Below are 24,183 nucleotides of genomic sequence, written 5' to 3'. Positions count from 1 at the left end.
ATGGCAGGCCCGACTCTAAGTGCAAGCTCTCCGCCCCTCAATGTTACGCCTGCCAAGAACCGTAAGGTATGGAAGGGTCTTCAGAGGAAGGGCAGAGCCGGCAGAAGCAAAGAGCCAGGAGACACAGAGGGAACAGCCAGCCAGCGAGCCCTGTCCCCATTGGAAGCAGCAGAATCTTCAAACCTCAGAGCGAGGAAGCAGTGGAACCTAGACACTTTAGGCTCCCATCCTCCAGAGACCTCCCAGCAGCTCCGGAGCCTTGGCACCCACAGCAGGTGGAAGGTGGAGTTGGACAAGCTCCACAGGGAAGCTGCAGGTCAGGGAATCTCCATTGGACCTTCACTGTTTGTAAATGGCCATTCAGAAATGCTCCAGACTTCACTGTTTTTCAGTTTGATGATCTCACAGCATGTGGTGGGGTAGCTAGATGACATGGGTTATTGTCCTCCCCTCTCCCCACTCTTTGGGATTCGAGGGAATTGGGTGGGTGAGTCGGCTGTGGGACCCCAAATTAGGGGCCCTGCATCTTTCCCATATTGGACTTTTAAAAGTGCAAGCATTTGGCTGATTAAGAATAGCACCTGCACTTACACTAATTCAGCTAAAAGTTTTCCAGGCCAATGATCCTCAGGCTTCAGGGTATAAACTGCTCACCGGCTGAGGTCAGGAGGAAATTACCTTCTGTGGTAAAATACTGCACAATAGCTGAGTCTACGGTAGGTGGGAATGGAGTGATGCTTTTTTGGAAGTATCTACTGTCAGAGATAGGGTACTGGGTTAGATGTCCCCCTCCCCCATAATATGGTAATCCCTAAATTCCTGATGAATCCAGCACTATGGGAGGAGAGTGTCCTATTACGTCAAAGCCATGGACCTTCTCCTTGTCATTAGCAGTGTCCTGTAAGTGCGCTAGGCACTGCAGCCGCAATGAAGGTGGATATCAGCCATGCCAGCATAGCTTCTTTTATGATTGGTCTGAATTAACAGAGGTGCAGCATCTCGCAGTACAAAACACACACATCAGCCTTCCCTTAGACTGAGATAAAGGCATCTCTGACCCTGTTTACTCCAGCTGACCTCACAGATCTGATCTCATTTTACTCCTCTTTCCCGCTCCCTCTGCTCAGCCAACTCCCGCTGTTCCTTTTCGCAATCTTCCCACTGACCGCACGAGAGCCTTCTCCTCTGCATTACCCGCTGTCTGGAACTGCTTCCCCACGTCTCCAATTCCTCCATCACATTTCAAGTCTCCTTTCTCTTTCACTCCTTAATTTCTCTTTCCGCCAAAATCGTTTACGACAGTTTGTAAGACTGATGCTGCACAAAACGAGGCCCAGCTCCTCCCCCTATTGGAGTTTAGCAAGGGAAGAAGGATCAGGACCTAAACTTGCATTGGAGAAGCAGTAGCAGCATGGTTTGATATGGAGGAAGTTGGCTGAAGTGCCAGGGATCTCTCATCTCTAATGTTTCCCTTTAGGAGACCTGGGGCAGGTCTATTCCCAAGATGCCTCCGCTGATCTGAGTGAGAAACCAGGGACCTCAGCTGCAATGCGAACCTTTCAAGACTGGAAGAAAGACAACCTCACCCGGATTAAAGAGAGGGCAAAGTCCCTCCGCCTGAAACAGCTGGATGTGGCCAACGCAGTCGATCTTCTCCATGCCTTCTTCCGCCAGTTCTTTAGCTACCTGAATGAGTGTCCCGAGAGACCCTACTTCAGGGATGTGAGAGAACTGACGTCGGGGAGCAGCTACAAGGTAACAAGGAGAGGGAGGGTAGGCGGTGGGAGCAGTCAGAGCCTTCTAGGGCGACAGCAGCAGGGAAAAGGGGAGGTAGGCGGTCATTAGAGAGTTTGGATCAGGGAGGGAATGAAAGCAGGAAGGAGGGGTGAGAAGGGATGGGATCAAGGGGATGAGTGGAGGAAAGGAGAAGGGGGGATTCGCCTGAAAAGAATTCAGCAGCATCTCCAGTAGGAGACTCTGTCTACAGCTCTTGCACCCGAATAAGTTTGACGTGCTGCTGAGCCTGCCGATTCCAGATTATATTCAGTACGCTGAGGTGGAGGGGTACGATGGGCTCTTCTACACCCTGACTCTGCTGAGAAAGTCCCGCAGCTTTCCAGCCGCCTTCCTGCTGGAGGACGGGCAGACTGTGTCCCCAGGGAGCATCATGGCGGAGTTCCGGCAGCACTTGGATCAGTTCATCAAAGTGTTCTACTCAGGTGAGTGTCCCCGTGCTGGGGCTACCTGGATCCCCCCTTCCATCCTGACCTGTGACATCTCCTGCTCTTCCAGGCCTGAGTCATTCTTAAAATAGCAGCAGCTGCAGCGTAGCTCAGATAGGGGCTAGACTGAGACCCGCAAGCTCATTTTCACGTGATCTCAAGTAGGATTTGAACCCAGGTCGCCAGAGGTGAAAGGCCGAGGTATTAGGTCCTTGAGGTCGGGATCCTTCACACTACACAGAGTTGAGTGAGCTGGACTCCATCTCCTGGGGAAAGCTGTGGGTTCACCACTAGGAGTCCTTCCCTAAGGGATTTGGTTGAGTTTCGGGTCGGTTTGGTTTCTTTGGCTGACATTGATCTAAACACAAACAAGCCCCTTGATGAATTACTGCCTCTTTCTAAGCTCTCCCATTGGTCTGTCCACTGTCTGTCTGGTGTCTCAGTGCCTTTTCCTGGATGGCAGATGAGGCTGGAGAGGAAAAAGCAGAACAGCCCAGCGGTGCCCCTAGTGATGGTGGACAACCGAGGTGACACATTCATGTCTATTGACCTGATCCTTGCTCTGGAGATCTCTGGCCAATGGCCCAGTTCAGATGACGAAGGGATAGACGTCAAGCAGTTGTTGGGGGAGAAGGAGCCATATCTGAGGAAGACCCTCTATTTCATTGCTAAACAGGCCCCTGGTCAAGATAACAAAGGTAACTCCCTCACCACAGCATGTTCTGCTGGGAAAGTGCTTAGGGATTGAGTTGTCAGGCTGAGGCCTGGAGAAGGGTGTAGTACTGTGCAGAGCTGGGACAATGAACACCCCCTCAGGGGAAGGAACCCACACAGCCCACAGGGCCAATGCCCCCTCCTCTCTTTTCATAGCACTGCCAAAGCCGCCCCCACGTTCTCTGTATCCCACTGTGGTAAATGCACTGGCCTTAAGCTAGTCTCCCAGAAGAAAAGCTGCAGAGAGTCAGCAGATAGTATCTCTAGCCTCTGGTGGGGTATGCTGTGCTGAGACAGGGCTTGTGTGTTCTGGAGACCTCGGTGGAGCCCATACATAACATGTATTGAGGGGAATGATGTCTCCCCCTTTTCCCTTCAGTTCAAGTCCTCCACCTAGAGCTACCCCACAAGGGAGCAGGAGGTGTTCCCAGGAGAGTGGCAGGCATGGGAGGAGAGGGGGGACTCCGAACTGGGGAGGGGTAGTGCAGGGAAGAGTGAAGAAGCCCTGGGAACCAGAGAGGGATGAGGGTGAGCCAGTGGCCTGGGGCTGTTTTATGAGCTTCACAGTTAGGGGTGACTTCTCAGGCAACACTGGAACCAAAAATACATTACAAATGATCCTATTTCCATATCACCTGCACAGTGTCCTCTGCTGCCCTGGCTTCTGTGCCCAGCTGAGGGAGGTGTAGGCTGACACCGGGGTTGCTGTTATTTCAGAGACCTGGAAAATGTCTTTCTCTCATGTGGAAAAGGAGATTTTGAAAAGCCACACCAGCACCCGGTCCCGGAAGTGTCAGACGACCACGTGCCGCAGGTACGTGCATGTGGCAAACCACTGCCACACCAAGTATGTCTGCACGTCTGGAAAGCCAGGGCTGGGCCAGAGGTCTTTGTATCCCCCGGCCCGGGTCGAGACAGGCCAGACTAGCATCAGTGCTGTAACTTCATGTTTTGTTGGACATAATTTACTTTCTTTGCCCTGGAAACCCTGACTTGAACCTGGACCCTCTTTTGTTAAGCACTTTGAGATCCTTGCATAGAAGGCGCTATGGAAATGTAAAGCATTGATTGCTATCAGCTAGGAGTCTGAGTGTCTAGAGCACAGGGCTGGGAATCTGGACTCCTGGATTCTATTCCTCACTCTGCCACTGGCTCACTGTGGAGCCTTGGGCAAGTCACAGCACCAGTCTAGTGCCTCAGTTCCCCCCCCCCCACACCCACACCCATAAAATGGGGGCAATGATCCTGATTTGTGGGAAGTGCTTTGGGATCCTCAGCCGGAAGGTGCAAACGAAGTATAAAGTATTATTAATGAACATGATGATGCATTTGAGTATATTCATTTCCCTTTAGAGCTAGCCAGGCGTGATCCATGCTCAACCTCTATCGAAAGTAAAATAGCTGAGACTTTAATAGTGATTTAAAAACAACAACAAACAACAACTACGGAGCTAATAAGACCTATACTGAAATCAATACTCTGTCACTTGCTTCAGCTGCATTACCTCCCCTCTTCTCCATGCAGACCTCATTAATTAGAGCCCAATCCCCCAAACACTATTACTGAGCGTAATGCTTACTTTTCTGAGTAATCCCATCTGTCAATGAGACTGCTCACGGTATGCCTGGCAGTAAGCATTTGCAAGATTGGGCCCATTGATTGTCAGCTCTCTAGGGCAGGGACCTTGGGATAGATTCTGCTCTCAGTTACACCGGCATAAATCCAATGTTGCTATATTTAACTTCATTGACTTACTCTGTAGGAGCAGCATTTGTCCCCTTTTTTTACATTCTTGTAGGTCAAATGCCTACCACACTGTGGCCCCCAGGCCCTTACTTAGGCAAAATTCCCACTGAGGTCACAGCCTGAATTAAAACAGTAAGGAGCTTGGGATTTGACCCAATAGTAACAGAAATTGCTAATGCCAAGAATGTGGCTTTCCCCTCTCTAGGCCAGAATGTCTGCAGATGCTGGAAAGTCTTTTGGGAGCCCTGAAGACAGAGCACCCCTTGGAACTGGCTCCTTTGAGTTCCTACCATGCTGAGACTTCTTTCTTTCACACGCTGCTGGAATGGAAGCAGGACCAGGATGGGAACCCCTCCAGCGTTGCTCACTGTTTTGAAAGGGTCCGGGCCAATTTCATTCAGCAGGTGGCAACCGCTCATCTGCCTCATTTTTTCATTCCCAAATGCAACCTGTTTGGCACCAAATTCTTTCCGCCCAATAACTTGAAGTTTCTGCTGGAGTGCTTAAGAGAGAAGCAAAAAAAGAAGCAGTCAACCACTGTGTCCCGAAAAAAGAAGGTCGCAGCCCCGCCACTGCTGGCTGCTGCTATGAGCTGGCCTCTAATGATCACTGTGGGTCTGATGGTGCTGGTGTCGATTGGACTCTCCCACTTTGGGTCAGAACGATTCTGAGCGTCTATCTTTCCATTTGTAAGGACTGAAGGAGTCTGCTGGGACGTTAATTGTTAGTGAGGGTGGCAGGAGGGGGCCTAGGAGCTGCACAATCTACCACATTGCAGGACCCAGTTATAACACCGCTGTTCCTCAGACATGATAAAAACACACTCTGTAACGTAGCTAGGATCAAAGCGTGTTTAAACTGTGCGCCTGAATCACGCACCTGAACTTTGCAGGGATCTAGCCGGGTTCAGGAGTATGGTAATAACACGATGCCATCCTGTCTATGCTACAAGACCAAACCATGTTTTAACTGTGCTGTAACACAGTCCTGTAATGTGGGCGCTTTGGATAGCTTAGCTACACTCTAAATAAATCTGCTTGCCGATGAATCCAATACAGTATATTATTTTAAAACACAATAAGCAGATGTTGCTTTGTGTGTTCTGTCCTCCCTGAGGTAGGTCTTGTCTACACTTACAGTGCTGTGGCACCGGTGCAGCTGCATTGCTGCGTGAAGACACTACCTACGCCGACGGGAAAGCTTCTCCCATCAGCGTAGGTACTCCCCCTCCCCAAGAAGCGGTAGCTATGTCCATGGGAGAAGCTCTCCCGTAGCACTGTCTACATCTGGATTCCAGTTGGAATAACTGCGTCGCTCAGGGGTGTGGCTTTGTAGTGTAGAGCAGGGTTTACTAGTCTACACCCAAAATTCACCAGCAGCATTTCTCCAAGTCTCTGCCACTCCCTGTCCAGCTGCTGGTACTGTGGAATCACCAAATCTCATAACCCCAACCTCGACAGGATTTGAAACACGAAGCTGGCATTTTATGCACTAGCCGACACTCTCTTTAGTCACAAAAGTAACAGAAATATTGAGAATGAATCCAGAACCGGTGTGTGATGTAATGTAAAGGGCTCTTTGTCAGGCTGATGTTTGGCCTCTGATGTTTGGCCTTTCTTGGCCGGGCTGTGCTGTCATGCTCCCAGCCCAGCACCTGTGTCACTTCTCTCGATCTGTCCTGAAGGTTTTCCTTGTAATTTCCTGAAAATGGAAAATAAAAATGGAAACAAAAGTTTGAAATGTTCCACCCTGAGTTGCCTGGATGATGTCAAGACAACAATGATACTGTTCTCTCCAGTAATCTACCTGTGCTTGTATCACGCCGATTGCCACCCACTACCTGTCAAGGATTTAAAAGTAACAACAACATTCTCTCTCTTCCTGCCCGGGCTGTAGGGGGAACGGCCTATGAGTTTGGAGAGTGTGTTGTGTTTAAGTCAGTGCCCATCGCAGAAGTGCCTGGGATCAACCAGCTCTGGGCTGAGGCTCCTGCTAAGTTTAAAGGGGCGGAGAGGGGAGCTGCTCAGAGCCGGGTGCAGGGCCGCCCTCCGGCCGCAGGGGGCAGCAGCTGCCCCTCAGCCTGGGCGTCTCTCCCGCCTGCCGCCTCTATGGGGCAGCCGGCCTGGGCTGCCGAATAAGATCCCGTTCCGGAGCTCTCGCGATCTCTTCCACGCCTCCATCATGGCGGTGAGTAGCCGCGGTCCGCAGGAACGGGCCGGGGGAGGCTTGTCAATCCGCCGCCATCCTCCCCCGGCCGGGGCTGGCCGGGCCGGGCGCCTGCCCAGGCGGGTGGGAGAAGGTCTGTGGGTTCCCGCGGGGCCAGCGTGGGGAGGTTCCGGAGTCTCCCCCGCTTGGGAGGCCGCTGGGTTCCCTGGTTGGATCTGGTCCCCCTCCCCTGGCAGGCAGGAGGCTCGTGGAGCTGCGCGGGCCCCTTCCCCCGGGGGCTGAGGGGGTCTCTTGCCCGGTGCCTCGCCCCGTCGGGGTGAAGCCCCTTCTACTCTTCCGCCGGGCCAGGTGCCCCGAAACCTGTCCCCCTCCTTCGGAGTCCCGGACCCTCCTTGCTAGGGAGCCCGGGACTGACAGCACCCTGCCATGCAGTGGGTACCTCAGTGGTGGGGCGCCCTGCCCCAGAGCTTGGGCCTGAACCCCCTCCGCCCCCCCATCTTCCCTCCTTGCTGGGCTTGGTGCCCTTACCTGCTCTGGCCATCCCTAGGGTTAAACCCTCACGTTCCCCTTCCCATGGGCTGTGATCTGCTCCCCATCTATGGCGCTATGGTCTGAATCCCTGCCCTCCCCTTCGCAGCCTTGTAGGGGGGCTCAGGGCTGCCCCATACCCCCCTTCTTGCCCTGCAGCTCTCATGCCTGCTTTGAACACTGGCCCTGCAGTTCCAAGGACGGCACCAAGCTCTGTGGGGTGGTTGCATATGCACAAATGAATAGAAAGTAATGGGCACTGCCTAGTACAGAATACTGGGTACGCTTCCCTCGACCCCTGGATCGGAGTGTGGGGGAGCACATATAGGATGGAAGGGTGTCAGGAAAGTGACAGCTCTCCTTGCATAGGACTTGCAGCTGTGCTCTGTGGTATGTTGCCCTTCTAAATGCCTATACCACTTTATTAAAAATGACTAGTCCTATCCCCCTCCCAGGATGCTATAGCACTGCCCACTGACTGGCACCTTGTGTATGCTGGGTTAGGGGGAGGCTTGTCTCTATCAGCTGTATATATTTTCTCTCAACAGCAAGATCAGGGTGAGAAGGAGAACCCCATGCGCGAGCTGCGCATCCGCAAACTCTGTCTCAATATTTGTGTTGGGGAAAGTGGTGACAGACTCACCCGGGCAGCCAAAGTGCTGGAGCAGCTCACAGGCCAGACTCCTGTTTTCTCAAAGGGTAAGTCGTTGCTTCAGTGGGGGAAACAGAATCATTCAGTGCGAAGTGCAGCAAGCGAGATCCCATCTTGTAACAGTTAGTGACACTTTATTAGAGGTTGGGGAAACCATTTTTGGTGCCACTGAATGGAAAAAAGCAGTTTCATCTTCTGGTTTCTGAAGGCAATGTCTTTGGACATAATTACTGCTTCACCTTCTTAAAGCTTGAGTAGTACCACTGGCTGAAGTGTGCCATCCCTAGGGTTTATCCCTCCAGGTCAGGGGAGAGGGATGTGGGGAGGATGGGATAGAGAAGCCTGCGTTATCAGTGCCTGTTATGTGAATAAAGGCCTTAAATCTCCAGTACTGGCAATCTTCCCCCTTCTACCACTGCATACAATTCTCTATTAAATTGTAACTTTTAGTATTGCCCTTTCCTCCCCCTAAATGTGGTGTCAAAAACCATGTTGGAGCTTTTTTGCTTCAGCCTTACTAAAGCAAGAAACATGTTCCAGTCTGACTGAAAGCCATTGGAATAGCCCCGCGAGAGCAACTGATTGTGAGGGTTTGTCTCCGCAGCTCGATACACTGTCAGATCCTTTGGAATCAGGAGAAATGAAAAGATTGCTGTTCACTGCACGGTTCGTGGGGCCAAAGCAGAGGAGATTCTGGAGAAAGGGTTGAAGGTGAGAATCTTGACTGCTCTAGTTGTTCATGTGGCTTGTTAAAAGCTTGCATGAACTTGAAGTTAGTGTAAACAAAATAATCTGCATTTAACAGCACTTTAAAGTTGTTGATTTACACTGTTCCCATGTATGGTCATTAGTTTCTCCCTTGTCAAAAAACCCTTAAATGCACATGGGAGCAGAAAGTCACTTATCGATTTGCAGAACAATGTTTTTTTAAACTTCAGGACGTACCGTTTAAGTGATGCTGTATCAAACTGGAATTTGAAAAAAAAGCCTTAAAAGAATAATTTAGTTGTGTGTTCCTCTAAGGGTATGTCTGCATGCAATCAGGTGTGACTGCAGTATCTATAGACATAGCTAGAACAAAGCTAGCTCTGGTATCTCAAATAGCAGTGAACATGCAGTAGCATGGGTTGTACAAACGCACCTGCTAGAGTACGTACTGGTGCTCAGGGTTCCAGGTGGGCTTGTCACCTGGACTACAATTGTTGTTCAAGCTAGCTAGCTCAAAGCTAACTTGGGTATATCTACGAGTGCTGCAGTCGCATCTCTGATTGCAGTGTAGACATACCCTGAATTTGTTAGGACAGAGTTGGTGCAGGTACCTCTGCATCCTTGGAGCGCTCAGACTGTGCTCAAGGTGCAAGGTCTCAGATGGGTTTGTGAAGTCTTTGTAGACAAGGTCGTTCGTATCTGTCCATATCACCTGCACTATTAGATGTTAAAAGATCTAAACTGTGCATATACAGAGTAACAATACAGACATAGACATTTAGTAGTTTCTTATGATGTAGGATTTCTGCTGTTTTCTGTAAGTGTTTGTAATTAATCATTGCCGTTTGCATGAAGTGTCCTGGCTTTAAAAGTGATCAGGGAGCTTACTAGGACTCTAGATTTCGTTAGGCACTTGCTGGCAGCTAAGATTCTTAGCTCTGTGTGTGCAATCTGGGCAGCCCTCTGTGACGCCACCTTTGTTGCTGTGACTGCCAGATGGGTCAAGATGCCCGAATCTTCTGTATAAGAACCCATCACTAGGAGCTGTTTGGTTCCCAAGTGGATCCTGTCGCAACTCAGTGGAAAAAGCAGGACTTTGTTTGGAAAGACATAGAATGTAACTGGCTCTAAATGGGTTTCAGGTGCGAGAATATGAGTTGAGGAAAAACAACTTTTCAGACACTGGGAACTTTGGCTTTGGAATCCAGGAGCACATTGATCTGGGAATTAAATACGATCCCAGCATTGGCATCTATGGCCTGGACTTCTATGTGGTATGTATGCTCTACTTCCTTATCTCTGCCAGCTTTGTCCCAATGCTAGAGAGGTGCCCCAGAATAGCAGAAAGGTGTGGGCCACTGGGAGAGTCAGAACTGTCTTAAATGTCCGTATGCTGGGGAGGGAGGTGGATGAGTGAGGTTTTTAACTAGGTCCAGCTCTCTGCTTACAAAAAGGACACTACACTCCTCGAGCTCAGCCAAATCAGCCAGGACATAACTTAGTGGCCAATAGCAGAGAATGTTTTACTCTGGGTTCCATTGAGACTAGGTGCTCTGCTTAGGTGGGTATAGAGTAGGACGAGCCACTGGCATGTAACATGAAACATGTTTGCCTAATCCTGTCTGAAGATGAGTAAAACTCACAAAGTTGCTGGTGTGCTAGAGATGGTGACGTTGGAGAGGAACAGCTGAGCTGAATTTTGCTTGATCTTCATGGTAGCTTTGCTCTTCAAACAATGTAATAAAGAGTGTCTGGCACATCTGAAGGTGCAACTCTCCAGGCCTGGGGATCCGTGAGAATTTAGGCAAGCTGTCTTCTAGTATCCACTAGGCTGCGTATTTTGTATTCTAAAACTTGAGTTCACCTCTTGGCTTCATTGTATTGCCCATGTGCTAATATATAAAGACCAGTTCTTCCCTCAGTAGGAAGTCGCTCTGGTCCCTCTGTGGCTGATGCACAGTGTAGAGAACAAGGCCATCACAAACCTCATCACCTTAAGTGTGACGTTCCCCTTTTCTACAGAACAGGCACCACAAGGGCGGCAGCAGTGCCAGCATGTTCCTTTTACACCACTCTCCAAATATGCTTCAGCAGTGACCTAGAGGGAGCACCACTTTAGCCAGGTGTTTACTGGGGGGGGGAAAGTGAACTAAAGCATATTGGCATATTTAAAAACACCATTTTTCCTAGTTAAGATGAGTCTTTAGAGTGAGAAGGTAACTAAGTCTCCAGGGCTAATTCTTTGGTTCCTCTGCTGAGACTGTGCCAGCATAATGGCATATGGGACTTGCTGTCCACTAAGAACTGATCTCATCAAGTCACTTCACAGAGGTTACTGAATACCATCACAGTGGTAACTTTTGATCTCCTTTGGGACCAGTGGCCTACAGGTACAGTTGCCATTAGAGGGTCTTGCATGCTTTTTAGTGCAGACAACAAAACAAATGTCACTCCGATGGAGAGTCTCTTTCTCTCCATATGATGAGGCTTGAAAAAGATTCTTGAACTGCATCTTCAGATAATAAAAAGTGCTGTCTGTCTACTCCAGGTTCTGGGCAGGCCGGGCTTCAGCATTGCTGACAAGAAACGCAAAACTGGCTCCATTGGAGCCAAGCACAGAATTGGGAAGGAGGAGGCCATGCGTTGGTTCCAGCAGAAGGTAAGCTCCAACCCCATTTTCATGTCCGTCAGGCTATTCAGCGACCTAGTGAGAGACCTCAAATACAGCCTGCTCACTCTTGCTGATCCAATCTGTGATCTTCTAGTGAAAAGTTCTGACACACCCACTGAGCTGTGATGTGAGCATCTCATTAGTATGGGATTTTGAAGAGAGCAGAAGCATCTCTGAAGTGAAGGGTTTTCACTCCTTAGCTTTCCTCCTTTTGTGGTGGAAACCTGAAGCATAAAGAACTGCGCCTGGACTGCAAGAAAGCTCCTCCTAAGCAAATCTGCTTATAAAGCATTTAAGCAGGGGATTGTTGAAGGCTAGTCCTTGGTGCAGGTTTCACAGCAGTCTGGTGAATTCCAGAAGTAGAATACTCTTCTACTAGTCCCTGTTCCCTAAGATGTTTTGCTATCTCCACAATCTGGGTGTGTGGTGGGGGGAGAAGGGGGACGGCAGCAGCAGAGTACCAAGATCCCCAGGTAGACAACTACAAATCTGACCCTGGGGATTGAAAATCTGCGGCAGTAGACACACTCAAAGGAAACAGCAAATTAGATGGGCTACAGTTGGGTCAGTCCCAATATCCTGATTCCCGTGGACTGCTGCTGGTCCCACTTCCCAGGCTCTTACCGTATCAGAGGAGCAGCTTCTGTGACTGCTGCTGCGAAAGAAATATGTATACAAGGCTGGTGAGGAGGTGCGTTGTGCAGTGAATAGGATCTGTCCTGCTGGCTGGTCTGTATATAGTAGAGTAATGCCATTCACGTCTTTTTTAATTGTTTAAAACAATTCTACAAAATGGGGGTCGAAGTTCAATTTCTCGCTTACATTTCTGTGGTTGGGATAGGCCCCATGGCACGTAGACTCTGTTCCACATGTTGGGTGGCCTAGGCCGAAAGTTATTGAACCCTGACTTCTAGTTCCAGGGACTAGGCCCAAGGATTCATGTAATAGATGTGACCTGCAAAGGGGAAAACTGCTTTGTTTTTTTCCACTTGAGAAGCGTGCTGCCTTTTTACGTGAGCAGTGTTGGGTCTTCCCTGTCCGTGCTGAGGGAGTAGAACTGTTACGCTTGATGTCTCCAATTGAGCAGGCAGGATTTCTAATCGCTGTCTAAATATTGTGGGTTTTGTTAGTAACTTCTGGCAAACGCTTGTGAGCAAAGCTTCATAGGAGTTTCAACATTCCATTGAGGCGTGAACTCTAGCAAACCCAGGAAGTCTAGACGTGATGCTTGTAAAGCAGCCTAAAGGCCTCTCGAGAGAAACCTCTTGTGCTGTCTTTATCCACCATAAAGAGGCAGAAAGGCTTCCAAATCCAGTTCTGTCGTTGTGCAGGTCACCTTTAACTTACCCTACAACAGGGATTCTCAAACTTCACTGCACTGTGACCCCATTCTGACGACCAAAATGACTACACAATCCCAGGAGCGGGGACTGAAGCCTGAGCCTGCCCGGGAGGGAGGGGGGCAAAGCCCAAGCCCCACTGCCCTGTGCACGGGGACCAAAACTGAAGCCCAAGAGCTTCAGCCCCAGGCAGAGTGACTGAAGCCCTTGGGCCCCAGCAACTCTAAGCCAGCCCTGGGGACCCCATTAAAATGAGGTCATGACCCACAGTTAGAGAACCGCTGCCCTACAACATGCTGTCCTCTAATGGATTCATTCTCACTGAGCTGTGGGCAAACAAGACCACCTACCTGGTTTACAAACTATTGGGCACGTTTTGAATGTCTTTGACCCGAAGCATCTAGACCATGGTAGAAGCAAGTTCAGCTATTCAACAGAGTTGTACTTTAAAGACTGCCTGTAAGCCGTGGGCAGACTCGCAGGCCAGGACTGTCTAAATGAAACCTCAATACTAGAATTCACTTCCATGTCCATTTTCTCACGACAGGTTTATTAATAAACAAGATGCAGAAATGTTCAATAATGTGATATATTTGGTAATGGAGACCTTTCTGCAGCTGGAAAGGGGAAGAACAAACCTCCTTTCACCATCTCATTAGCCCTTTTCTAGCTGCTCTGGAGAGACCCATTCCTGAGTTTCCCTGACCCCTGGAAGATCTTCTGTGTACTGCCCCTGTTAAGAGGCATGTGGCCTTCTCTGGCTACCTGTAAGGCCACGTGCTTGCCCATTCCTGAGCATGTCTCCTGTGACTACAGCTTCCAGTTAACATGCTCACATATGCCCCAAAGCCCAGTGACCTGTTATGAACCCAGTCAGATTAAATCTTTTTCTCAGCGAGGAGAGGGGACTTCCTCATCTAATTAACACTTCATATCATTGAGATTGAATCCCCCTTATTACCAGATCCTGAGCTCTTCGCTTGGGCAAAACCTCCTTCCATTGAAATTTATAGTAATTTTGTGGGAGTAAGCATTTGCAGGGTCAGCCTCCTACAACGTTCCTGCCGCTAAAGCTAAGGTGCAAAGAGTAAGTCCTTCAGAGAGACTAGTTTTCACTTGTTCAGAGGTTGTTTTACTTCCTGGTTTGCTCTGCTGCCAAGTCTGGCTTGCAAACAGAATTCTAGGCAGTCCAGTTTTTTAAAGCCTTTCATTGGAAATGCATTCCTGGGAATAACTTTTTGTGCACTTAGCTTTTGTAAAAAGCTTCATTTTAACAACCTAAGTCTTTTGGGTCAAACTGATCTGACCGATCACTATTAAAGGAACACTAAAAAACAGAAAACAAGATGGAAAGTCAGTTTCCATGTTCACTTTGCAGACTGTAAATTTGGATGATTGGAGTCTTACTCTAAGTCACATCTGTGACTTGAAATAAGTGGTGACTCCAGTCTCCTCCTTGGCACAACCACAGCTCTGACTGGCCCTGATTTCTGACACTCCCTTTTCTCTCTCTTGCAGTACGATGGCATCATCCTTCCTGGCAAATGAGCAGTTCCAGTTACCAAAAATGCTAATAAAATTTTCTAACATTTAACTTCCTGTTGTGCATTTTATGGCTGGCTCCTCGCCCCTCCTCACCATAAGCTGCTGGAACTTGAAGCCGATCAAACTGGAGAGGAGAGCAGACCCCCCCACTGGTGCGGATGCATTGTGCAGCAGAGATGGCCAGTCAGTGCTGTGCTCGTGGAATGGGAGTTCCTGTCCATAAGGAGCAGATGGTAGAACCACGGTGTGAATGAAGAGAACTCCCCTCCATTTCTGTGCTGGCCAAGAGGGGAAGCTACGGATAAGATTTAAAACCTAGTTCCATGGGCAGAGGATGGGCAACTAGACAGTGTGAAAGTAGAACTAGAGCAAGGTTTGTGAAGCATTTAGGGACTGAGCTATAGCTCCCAGTAGGGACAAAATAAAATCTAACCTACATGATCTGATTCCAAAAGACCTCCCAGCATGTGCTGTTGAGGTTAGTGCCACTTGGGACTCTCGACCACTGGATGAAACCATGAATAGTTTCTCTGCTCATGGACCAAAACATCCATTTCAATACAAAGGCAATGGGGAGACCAAATGAGACGTGCTGGATTTGCCTCTGTCCAAAGTGGCAAGAACGCAAGTGGTAGGGACTAAAGGTGGCTGAGGCTTGATGACTAAACAACCATAATATATTCTTAACTGGGACTCTGATTAGAGGAGCTAGTACATCCCCTATCAAGTGCTTATAAGCCCCACAAAAGGGGTGGCTAAGAGCTTGCTCTCTGGAGCTGTTTGCTAATTGTTGTGCACTCAGTTAAGAACCAGCATCCGATGCTGTTAGTTACCACCAGAGGGTGCTGAAGATCCAGACACAAATAGCTGGAGCTTATTTCAGCTGGCCTGAGAATCCAGCATCCCTCACCTTAGCTCACCTGGTGCACAGCTGCTGGAATAGAATCTAGGGGTTCTGCCTTGTACTCGTGCACCAGGCAACCTGTTTTTGGTATTCTGACAGTCCCCAGATAAAATGTTCTATATGCTTGGCAAGAGCGATTACTCTTATATGGGCTTTAAAATGTATAAATATTTAGGAGGAAAGAATCCTCAATGTCTCAAATGGGTGTTTTGGCCAGTTTTTTCTTCTCTCCAGTGTACTGGGAATATTACAGCTTCACAGTACAGTAATGCATGTACCAGACAAGTTACTGCTTGTGGTGTTAATCTTTTATTCTATTTCATAGATACCGTTCTCTTCAAGACAATGCAGTTCATACAGGTAGAGTCAAACACTCCCTGATGCCTATTTGCAGCTTCTCTGTACCCATTAGAAATTCTTTCCCAGCTCTAGTGCCCCCGAAACAGTGAATAGCTCACAAATGAGGCAAACGCTTGACTCGGACTCCTGGGCACCACTTGCTCTGTACTACTGGTAACTAATACATTGGCTCGATGCTTATCAAATACATTGGCTTGACGCCCATCAGATCCTTTGGAAGATTGTCTTTCTACGTACCCTGGAAAGCATTGTCGTCAGTGTTGTAACTCGTGAACTGAGCCAATGCTGGCAGCAACAGAGTTGTGAAAGGAAAAATGTGGAGTGGCTCGTTTGGTTGATAGAGAAACAAACGTATGGTAAGTGGTTTAGCTGTTCTTCAACTGACGTTATGGCCCTGGAGCTTCCACGATCCTTAAATAGGTTTATGCTTGTTAGAGTGAACTCTCCCTGAAATAATCAATTCTTATCGGCAATCAATGCATTTCTTAACTGAAGTGTAAATTCCACTGAAAACCCATCAGAGGCACCTGCACCATCTGGCAGCTAGGGTTGAAAAAATGACCAAGGGCAGTTAAATTTACTATTCTGCATGTCTATCTTGGCTGTCCCTTCCCTGACCCTCTGTGTCATTTAATACAGCAGCACTCCCTTAAAGGGCTGGCCAGGGTTTAGGAGTGTAATGTGGTTCATTAAACATGGTTTCAGCCTGCCTGAACAAACAAGACCAAACTTAAAATGGCTGGCGCAGAGACGTTTGCTGGCTGCCCCATGGGTTGTATGGTTGTATAGACAGGACCCAAGACTCGGGGCTAGTCTACACTGAAAACTTACATCAGCATGTGTGTGTCTCAAGGGTGTGAAAAATCTACACACCAAGAGACAGTGAAGCTGACCTAACCCTTGGTGTAGACAGTGCTAGGTTGATAGAAGAATTCTTCTGTCGACCTAGCTACTGCCTCTTAGGGAGGTGGATTAACTACAGTGACGGGAGAAGCCCTTCTGTCACTGTAGCGAGTGTCTACACTGAAGCACTGCAGCTGTACCATTTTAAGTAGAGACATGGGGCTTGTCTACAATAGAAATGCTACAGTGGCACAGCAGCAGTGCTTCGGTGTAGACACACAACCTAGGCCGATGGGACATTCTCTGTCGGCGGAAGTAATCCACTTCCCCGAGAGGCAGTAGCTAAGTCTACAGGATGATCCACGTCCTAGACCGGGGCCAGGAAATAGGCATCAATCTCGTCTCAGTGCTGCTGCATGTTCCAGTGCTCCACTTGCACTACTCAAAGTGCTACTTAATAGAAGGAGGGTGGAAAGTTGCCTCTCTCTCTCCAGCTTATAGCATTGCATTGCAGCTCTCTGGTAGGCAGCATGGCTTAATGGACTATGGGGCTATTACAGTTCTAGTAGGGGGTGAATTCTGTGCTTTTAACTGAAATGTGACAGCTCTACCAAGGAGTTAGCACAGTACAGCCCTTTAAACCACACCCTGCCCCCTCATTCCCAAACGCATTCACAATATACAGACCCTCTCATCCAACAATGCAAACTTCTCGTCCATTAAATTCTCCCCCCGTGCCATTGTCCTACCCAAATGTTTCTTCCTTTTGATTTTTAAGAATTTTCCGTATTCCAGGTTCTCTGGTGTTGTGTTAACAGTGGGAGCAGTGGCTGAGGCCAGGTGTAGGTTGCTAGGTTGAGGGTAAGCAACCCTTGACTGCTGCCTGTGACTATAACGCGCCGTGTGTGAATATTATTGAAGACTGGACTTCCTGGTTAAGGTTTGTGTAGGTACTTGCCCCTAGTGCAGTGATGAGGAGGGAAAGGGTTTGTATCCCTGTAATTACAGGTCTGTTTACATCTGTTCTAATTGTCTGGTGCCCTAGCAACTCACTTCCCTTGACACTATTAAGATAAATACATTTTCTCGGATTTAACAGGTACATATCAAGGGTCACAGTGTTCTTTCTTAGGCTTATTTATTTCTTCTAGCTAACGTAGAAGGGTGTAACTACTGTAATTTTTATGTGTCTCATCATTTTTACGCTTCTCGGCTCTCTGAGCTCTGGTCCCTGTAATAGGATCTCTCTGTAAGTGACTCCAGTTTATTTGTATGTTTTCTTTTGTTGTTTGTTTTTCTTTTACCCAGCTCTGGTACAGTCTATACTGCAACCAGATTGGTGATCAAAATCCTCCTTTCCTTCCTGGATGCTTCAGTGCCTCATGCCCTGCTTAGCAGCTATGGTTTGGAGTTAAAGTGACGGGCGTTCATAGGCACCTTGACACACAGCCTGAAATGCAGACAGTCCGTCAAACGCTTCCCTAGAGCTCAAAACTTGCCTTGATAGAACAAGGAGATTTGAGGACACCGTGGAATAACTCCAAACTGAAATGACAGAGTTGGTGCAGTAGCATTCTAACCTTAACTCTGACCCTGACAAAGCAAAAATAAAAAAAAAACCCCACTCCTAAAAATGACAGGTTGAAAGAAGGGGAGGAAACCCTATTTACCTTTTAGCTGTGTTAGGGGGTGACATGAGTTGCAGGGCTGCTTGCTGGGAGGAGAGGGGTGGCAATTTGCATTTCTATGGCATCTTCCAGCTGAAGATCTCCAACTGCTTTCTGGGGGAGGGTCGTTCTTCCCACGATCCCCCTTTTACGGAAGGGGAAACAGGAGGAGGAGAGTGAAGTGACTGGCCCAAAGTCACTCACTGAGTCCCAACAGCAGTTACATTTCCTGACTGCCAACTGTAACCACGGAACCACCTTGTCTCCTTGTTACAGCCTGCAGCATGAAAGAATTAAGCCATTGTCTACAGCTAAAAGATGCCTTGTTCGGGGGTCTCACGTCAATCTGAAATGCCGCTACCTAAAGAATTAGGTGTCTTCCCTTTCCATAATGTTGGGAATAAATTTGGTTAAACAATGACCAGATTTGGGAAACTTCTCTTCTGACATCAGACTGACTACAATGAGCCAGACCATGTTCCTGGGAAACCTGAAGCTCTAGTTGAAGCCAGTGAGGGGCGGCGGGGCTTTGCCTGCCCTGTGTTGAGTCACATACTCTGACCATTACCTGGTACCGTCAGCAGGATCTGGATGCGCTGACCCATTGTCAGAGCTCACTGACTTCCCTGGTTAGATGGGAGACAAAACCAGGGCGAGAATGGAAAGAATCTGGCAACCCTGGCGGTATGCATAGGGACTCAATTGTCTTGCTAGGGCTTGGCTTGCTTGAGGGTGGTGGGTTTGCTTGTGATTGTGTTGATCTGCAGTCCATAGTGTGTGTGACAGGATGGAGCCTACCCATGTCACTGAAAGGGATATGGGCTTTTCTGGCCACACTGGGATGTTCCATGTGCCACCCACCCTGCCCTGTGGTGCAGGCGAAAACTCTGTAGTGGCTTCACGGACCAGTCCATCGCAGGAGGCCAACGTCTAGCTGGGTAACACTGGGGTTAGACGTTAAGGTTGCTTTGCCAGTGGTGGCCGCAGCTCTCGGCCACCTAATTGGTCAGATAAGGACCCACCCCCACCAGCCACACATCATTCCCCACCTGACTGCAGTGCAGGTGGGCTGGAGAAGAGATGGGAGGCCTCTGACTTGAGGAGGGAGGGGATCAGACATAGAGATGAGCAGAGACAATGCTAAAGCTGAGCATGTCCATAGGGCTTCTTAGCTTTGAAGTGCTTCCTCCCAGTGGCGGTCAGTGTCATTTTACCCATGGTGTAGGGGGGCTAGTGACCTGCCTAAGGCCATAGAGGGCTTTCGTTTCACAGCTGGAATAAGAATCCAGGCGTTTCTAGCTCCCAGGGCCCTGTGCTAACCATTAGATTGTGTGTCAAAGATCGCCAAACACTGCTCTAACCGCTAGATTGTGCTGCTCCACAGGCTCTCCTACCGCTGTGAAACGAGCCATTGCTTAGTTCCCAGCTCTCGGTGCTTTCTGATCTCAGCTCCCCTGCAATCTGAGGCAAGGTTTGAGCTCTGTCTGCGTCCCCAGCTGGAGGCGGAAATGCTAGCCCCCGGCTCCTCCATTAGATGCTGACCGCGGCCGATGCCGCTGAGCTAGTCCTGGATCCCTTGCTGCCTTGGTGCGGGAGGGTGATGGTGCAGCAGGACACACCCACGGTGGCCTCGGGGAGATCCTCCTCCTCTGCCCATTCGTTCAGCTCCGGGTTGTAGCTCTGCACACACTTCTGGTATTTCTTCCCACTCTCATTCCAGCCTCCCACTAGGCAGATGCGCCCGTCGAGGATCGTTACCCCGGCCGTGCTGACCCCAGTGGGCACGGGCGCCACATAGCTCCACTGGCCTGTGCCAGGATTGTAGCACTCCACGGGGATCACATCCACCCGCTCACCTCGGGGGCCCAGCTGGCTGCCCCCGAGGACGTACGCACGATCAGCCCAGGTGGCAGCACAGTGCCAGCCCCGGGGGGTGCTGAGCCCAGCCCGGTCTCTCCAGGTGTCTGTGCTGGGCTCGTAGCTGCACACGGTGCGCGAGTAACAGTTGTTGACGTAGCCCCCGGTGACTAGGATCTTGCCGTCGATGACCGTGCTGGCGTGGCAGCAGCGAGGGATCTCCATGCCGGCCTTGCTCTGCCAGCTGTTGGTGGAAGGGATGTAGCAGTCGATGGAGGCCAGGACCCCCTCGGCGTTGCGCCCGCCGATGGCGTAGAGGAGACCATTGTAGGCGCTCAGACTGAAGTGAGTCCTCTTGTGCAGCATGCTGGCCAAGTGCAGCCAGGCGTTGAAGCGAGCATCATACCTGCGGAGAGAAGGAAGAGCTGTGACCTAGCCCCTGATCCCATGCTGCGGAGGGCTGCTCGGAACCTGCCCTGGGGACATATGATCTCTCCCTTCTACCCCTGCTTGACAACGACAAGTTACGGATCTTCGTGCATCTCTCAAGCCACAGCTCCTACGTCACATCCCCCGCGTGTCCCTGCAGCGCAAAGCTGAGCACATGCTGCAAGGCAAACGGCTGCCGTGCGAACCTGAGCCCCCGCAGGCAGGTGGCATTGCTGTTACTGTACCCGGAAAGCAATCCCAGGGGCAGTCTGGCAATGCCAGAAATGCTGAATAAGATACAGGCTAGAAATAGAAAGGAGGAGACCTGACGGGTGGAATCCTGAGGCCTTTCTCAGCTGCAGGAAAAATACATGGTGCAGAATGAATTCAGTGGTCGTGAATGGCCTGGGCCAGGCAGGCTCTGAACATGCTGCTTGCCCTGCAGTGTATCCCCTGTGTATTCCTGACCTAGGCTAGCCTGCCCTCCCAATCCTGAGCCCCAAAAGCTTCTAGCACTGTATCTTGACCTATAAGAAGCCCTTCCAAGCCAATCCTTAGACCTATTCTATTCTAGAGGGGTTCTTCTGTCCTCATCCCTGTAGTATTTGAAAGCCTGCTAGTAGTGCATGAAGACATGATTGACATCTGTCCCGTGAGGGGGTTCTTTCTCACATTCTCTCCCTGGCAGAGGCTAGCAACTGGTCCTAACTCTGTGATGGTTTGGTGATCTGGGGACAATGTCTCAGAGGGATTAGACTGAGACCAATAAACTCATGTCAGGAAGGCAAACTTGAACACAGATTTCTGGGAGGCAAAATGCTATTAACTGTGCTGGTTTTCCTTCGTAGCATCCACGTTCTTTATTCTGAATCCCTGGGTGCAAGCCCAACCCCAACTGTGTGTCTGGATTTTCAACAACATTCTCCACTTGGTGTTGCCAGGGTTACAGTTCTCCTCTGTTAATAATAATCCCCGCACAGTCCCATGACATGTTTCATAAGAACTTTCCAGAAACCCAAACCCTGCACTTAAACTATGCAACGAAGAAGAAAGAAAGAAGACAAACAATAGAAATTATACAGAGGGTGAATTTAGTTTTTTTTAAGCTAATTCTGCCAAACTCGGAATCAGCTAAAGAATGGAAACTGATAATTTATATATAGATTTGAGCAATCTCTAGCCAGAATAGAAAAGATAACCTTGAAGGGCCACAAAAAGGCAGAGAAATTACATGAAAGCTGCTCTTGCTTTCTGGACCTGTATCATTAACTGTCTGACTAAATAACGGATGTTCTTATTATTTATTTGTATTATGGTAGAGCCTGGAGGCTTCAGCTGAGATCAGGGCCCCAGTTGTGCTAGGAGCTGTACATACACATAGTAAGAGACGTTCCCTGCACCACAGAGCTTACAATCTAAGTAGGTAAGACAGACAAAGGGTGGGAGGAAAAACAGAGGCCATGTGACTCGGCCAAGTCACACAGCAGATCAATGGCAGAGCTGGGGATAGATTTCAGGTCTTTTGTCACCCACTCCAGTGCCCACTCTTCTGGTTTACACTGCTTCTCTGATGGGATAGTCCTTAACGTAGCAGTATTTCACTCTATCTGCTCTTGGAGCTATGTGTGTATAATAGATATTTCTGATTGGTTTAGCCTGTATTTTCCTCCTGCTCATTTACTCTTCTGAAAAATATCCTCAGAAAAAATGATGACAGAATATGCTGTTGCTTAATGCGTGTAATCCTATCTGTCCCTAAGGGCCGGGCCCAAAGATTATAACAACCTATTACTCATGCACAGCAAAAGGAGTTCTCCTTTAGCTTATGTGATAGAGGCCTGCATTTGAGATCTCAGGTTCAAACCCCATTGATGATTGTGGCAGGTACGTATGCAGCCACAGGCTTGTAAACTGAGTACTTGAAATGCACTCTCATGGGAACTGTCTTGCCTTGAGGAAATTCTTGTTACCTGCACAGACTGTTGACTGCATGCTTAGCCTGGTTCCTAGCATCGTTTTGATCTTCCCCTCCTGCCACATAGAGGAACCCATCCATCACAATGACACACTGGTTGAAACTTTTTGCTGGCATCTCAGCCATCTTGTTCCAGTTTCCATCTGGGTCCCTGTAGCTAATCTCTCTGCTAAGAGCTTTCTCGGTCAAAGCTGGACGGCCACCAACTGTGACTAGCACCCTTTGGCCTCCACGGATTTTGGTTCTTCTGGACTGAAGGGTATTTTGCTGGTAAGGAAGCAGATGGTAATTCATAGCCTCCACCAGCAGCCTGTGGCACTCAGGATCTTGCATCATCCGTGGTACTGGTTGCACATGGTTGACCAAATCGGGAGCTGATATGGTGCCAAATCTAATGTTGCTCAGGAGGTTGGCAGCATATGTGACTCGCTTAGGGTCAAACTCGAGCCATTTCATGGCAATCTGGAAGGCAATGACCTCATTTGGGATCTGTAGACCATCATCAATCAGCAGCTCCTTCAGCTGGTCAAAGGTGAGTTTCATGAACTGCTCAGTCTCCGAGAACTCCAGGAAGTTTTCCTGGATGAACTTTCGAGTGGCGTCCTTGGTCTGGTTGAGGTTGTACGTCCCCGAGATGTTGGCGATATACATGCAGTTTTCTACGTTTATCTCCTGAATGAGGAAGTCACTGCACATGTTGAGCAAAGCACGCATTTGTAGGCGGCTGGCGGTTGAGATGGTGCTGCCAATGGTGTACAGGGAGAGATTCAGCTTACCGGTGTAGGCGTAAGTGATAACGGTGGTCAAGCCCAGAGGGGAGACATCGTTGAGTTCTACTTGTGGCAAGTTGGGATCTCTCTTCAGCAGGCTGTGGAAATACTCGCTGCATGAAGCCATGACGAGCTTATGGACATCGAAGGACTTGGTTTTGGTGGCAATGGTGAGGTCACAGAGGAACTGCTTTTGGCGCATTTGACTCATCTCCTCCAGCAGGCTGCCTCCATGGTTGGGGTTCCTGACCTCTGTGGCAGTGCAGCGGAAGCCATTGGAGACATTTTCATACAGACCGTTCAAGTGGTTGAGGTGATCGATATCCAGCAAAGTGTCCTCCACCATCACATGGGCCGGGGGATCCTCGCCCTTGTCCACTTTGTTCTTCTTGGGATTTTTCTTCTTGGGTGCCATCTCAGTGGAGGTTGGCGTCAGATGGTGATCTACAGAGACAGGAAAAGTTAGAAGACACTGTAGCAAGAGGTACTGTAGATGTCTTGCTATGTAAGACATATCGCTAAGCAATGGCTATACTACAGGAATAGGCAAAGGGTGGAGCTGGTTAGAAATTTTTGTCAGAACAATTTTCCATCAGAAAATTCCATTTTGGTGAAAAAATTTTCTTCCTCAAAATCATATAGATTTTGACCAAAAAAAATTAATGAAAAAAATTGAGGGGAAAAATTGAAAACATTGATTAGACATGTTCAGAATGAAAAGATTTGATGTTTCATTTCAAACTGACTTTTTTGTTTAGACATTTACTTTATTTTACATACAAGAAATTTTTAAAAATCTTTTAAAAGGGTTGAAATGTAAATGAAATGTTTAGATTGACCCAAAACAAAAACAACAATTGGGAATTTTGTTTCATGAAAAATTTCAAAATCTCGACATTTTGCGGGGGACATAAAATCCATTTTGCGACCAGCTCTAGTGAGGGCACATGGGGCCTGATCCAAAGCTCTTGAAGTCAGTGGAAAGACTCCCTTTGGATAAGGAAGCGGAATGGAAACATCTCATCAGCTTTTGACCTACCTCTAGTGGATTGAGGCCTGGGGCCAGGGCTGGCCTTACCATGAGG

The 24,183-nt window shown here is 48.8% G+C and overlaps 3 protein-coding genes across 3 annotated transcripts in view; 2 read left to right on the top strand and 1 right to left on the bottom strand.

Moving 5' to 3' along the window:
• LOC112109254 (cyclic GMP-AMP synthase-like) lies at nucleotides 1–5,354 on the top strand. Its single transcript, XM_026657201.1, has 6 exons — nucleotides 1–316; nucleotides 1,478–1,773; nucleotides 1,988–2,219; nucleotides 2,666–2,920; nucleotides 3,654–3,750; nucleotides 4,889–5,354. Exons 1-6 carry the CDS (start codon nucleotides 1–3, stop codon nucleotides 5,352–5,354), a joined length of 1,662 nt encoding a protein of 553 aa, XP_026512986.1.
• Nucleotides 5,355–6,790: 1,436 nt separating this feature from the next.
• RPL11 (ribosomal protein L11) lies at nucleotides 6,791–14,342 on the top strand. Its single transcript, XM_024203620.1, has 6 exons — nucleotides 6,791–6,870; nucleotides 7,926–8,076; nucleotides 8,634–8,740; nucleotides 9,880–10,011; nucleotides 11,286–11,396; nucleotides 14,267–14,342. The coding sequence occupies exons 1-6, from the start codon at nucleotides 6,865–6,867 to the stop codon at nucleotides 14,294–14,296; spliced, it is 537 nt and encodes a 178-aa protein (XP_024059388.1). The 5' UTR covers nucleotides 6,791–6,864; the 3' UTR covers nucleotides 14,297–14,342.
• Nucleotides 14,343–16,584: 2,242 nt separating this feature from the next.
• LOC112109209 (kelch-like protein 31) overlaps nucleotides 16,585–24,183 on the bottom strand; it is a 14,068-nt gene continuing 6,469 nt past the window's right edge. Inside the window, exons 2-3 of the mRNA XM_024203618.3 lie at nucleotides 22,324–23,542; nucleotides 16,585–20,330 (exon numbers count right to left, since the gene is read on the bottom strand). Coding sequence (XP_024059386.1) covers nucleotides 19,598–20,330; nucleotides 22,324–23,542 — 1,952 coding nt within the window. The 3' untranslated portion in view covers nucleotides 16,585–19,597. The remainder of the gene's footprint in view (nucleotides 20,331–22,323; nucleotides 23,543–24,183) is intronic.

Source organism: Terrapene carolina, unplaced genomic scaffold, assembly GCF_002925995.2.
Source record: "Terrapene carolina triunguis isolate 2854851 unplaced genomic scaffold, T_m_triunguis-2.0 Scaffold236, whole genome shotgun sequence".
Taxonomy (NCBI): Eukaryota; Metazoa; Chordata; order Testudines; family Emydidae; genus Terrapene; species Terrapene triunguis.
This window is presented reverse-complemented; position numbering and strand designations above follow the sequence as displayed.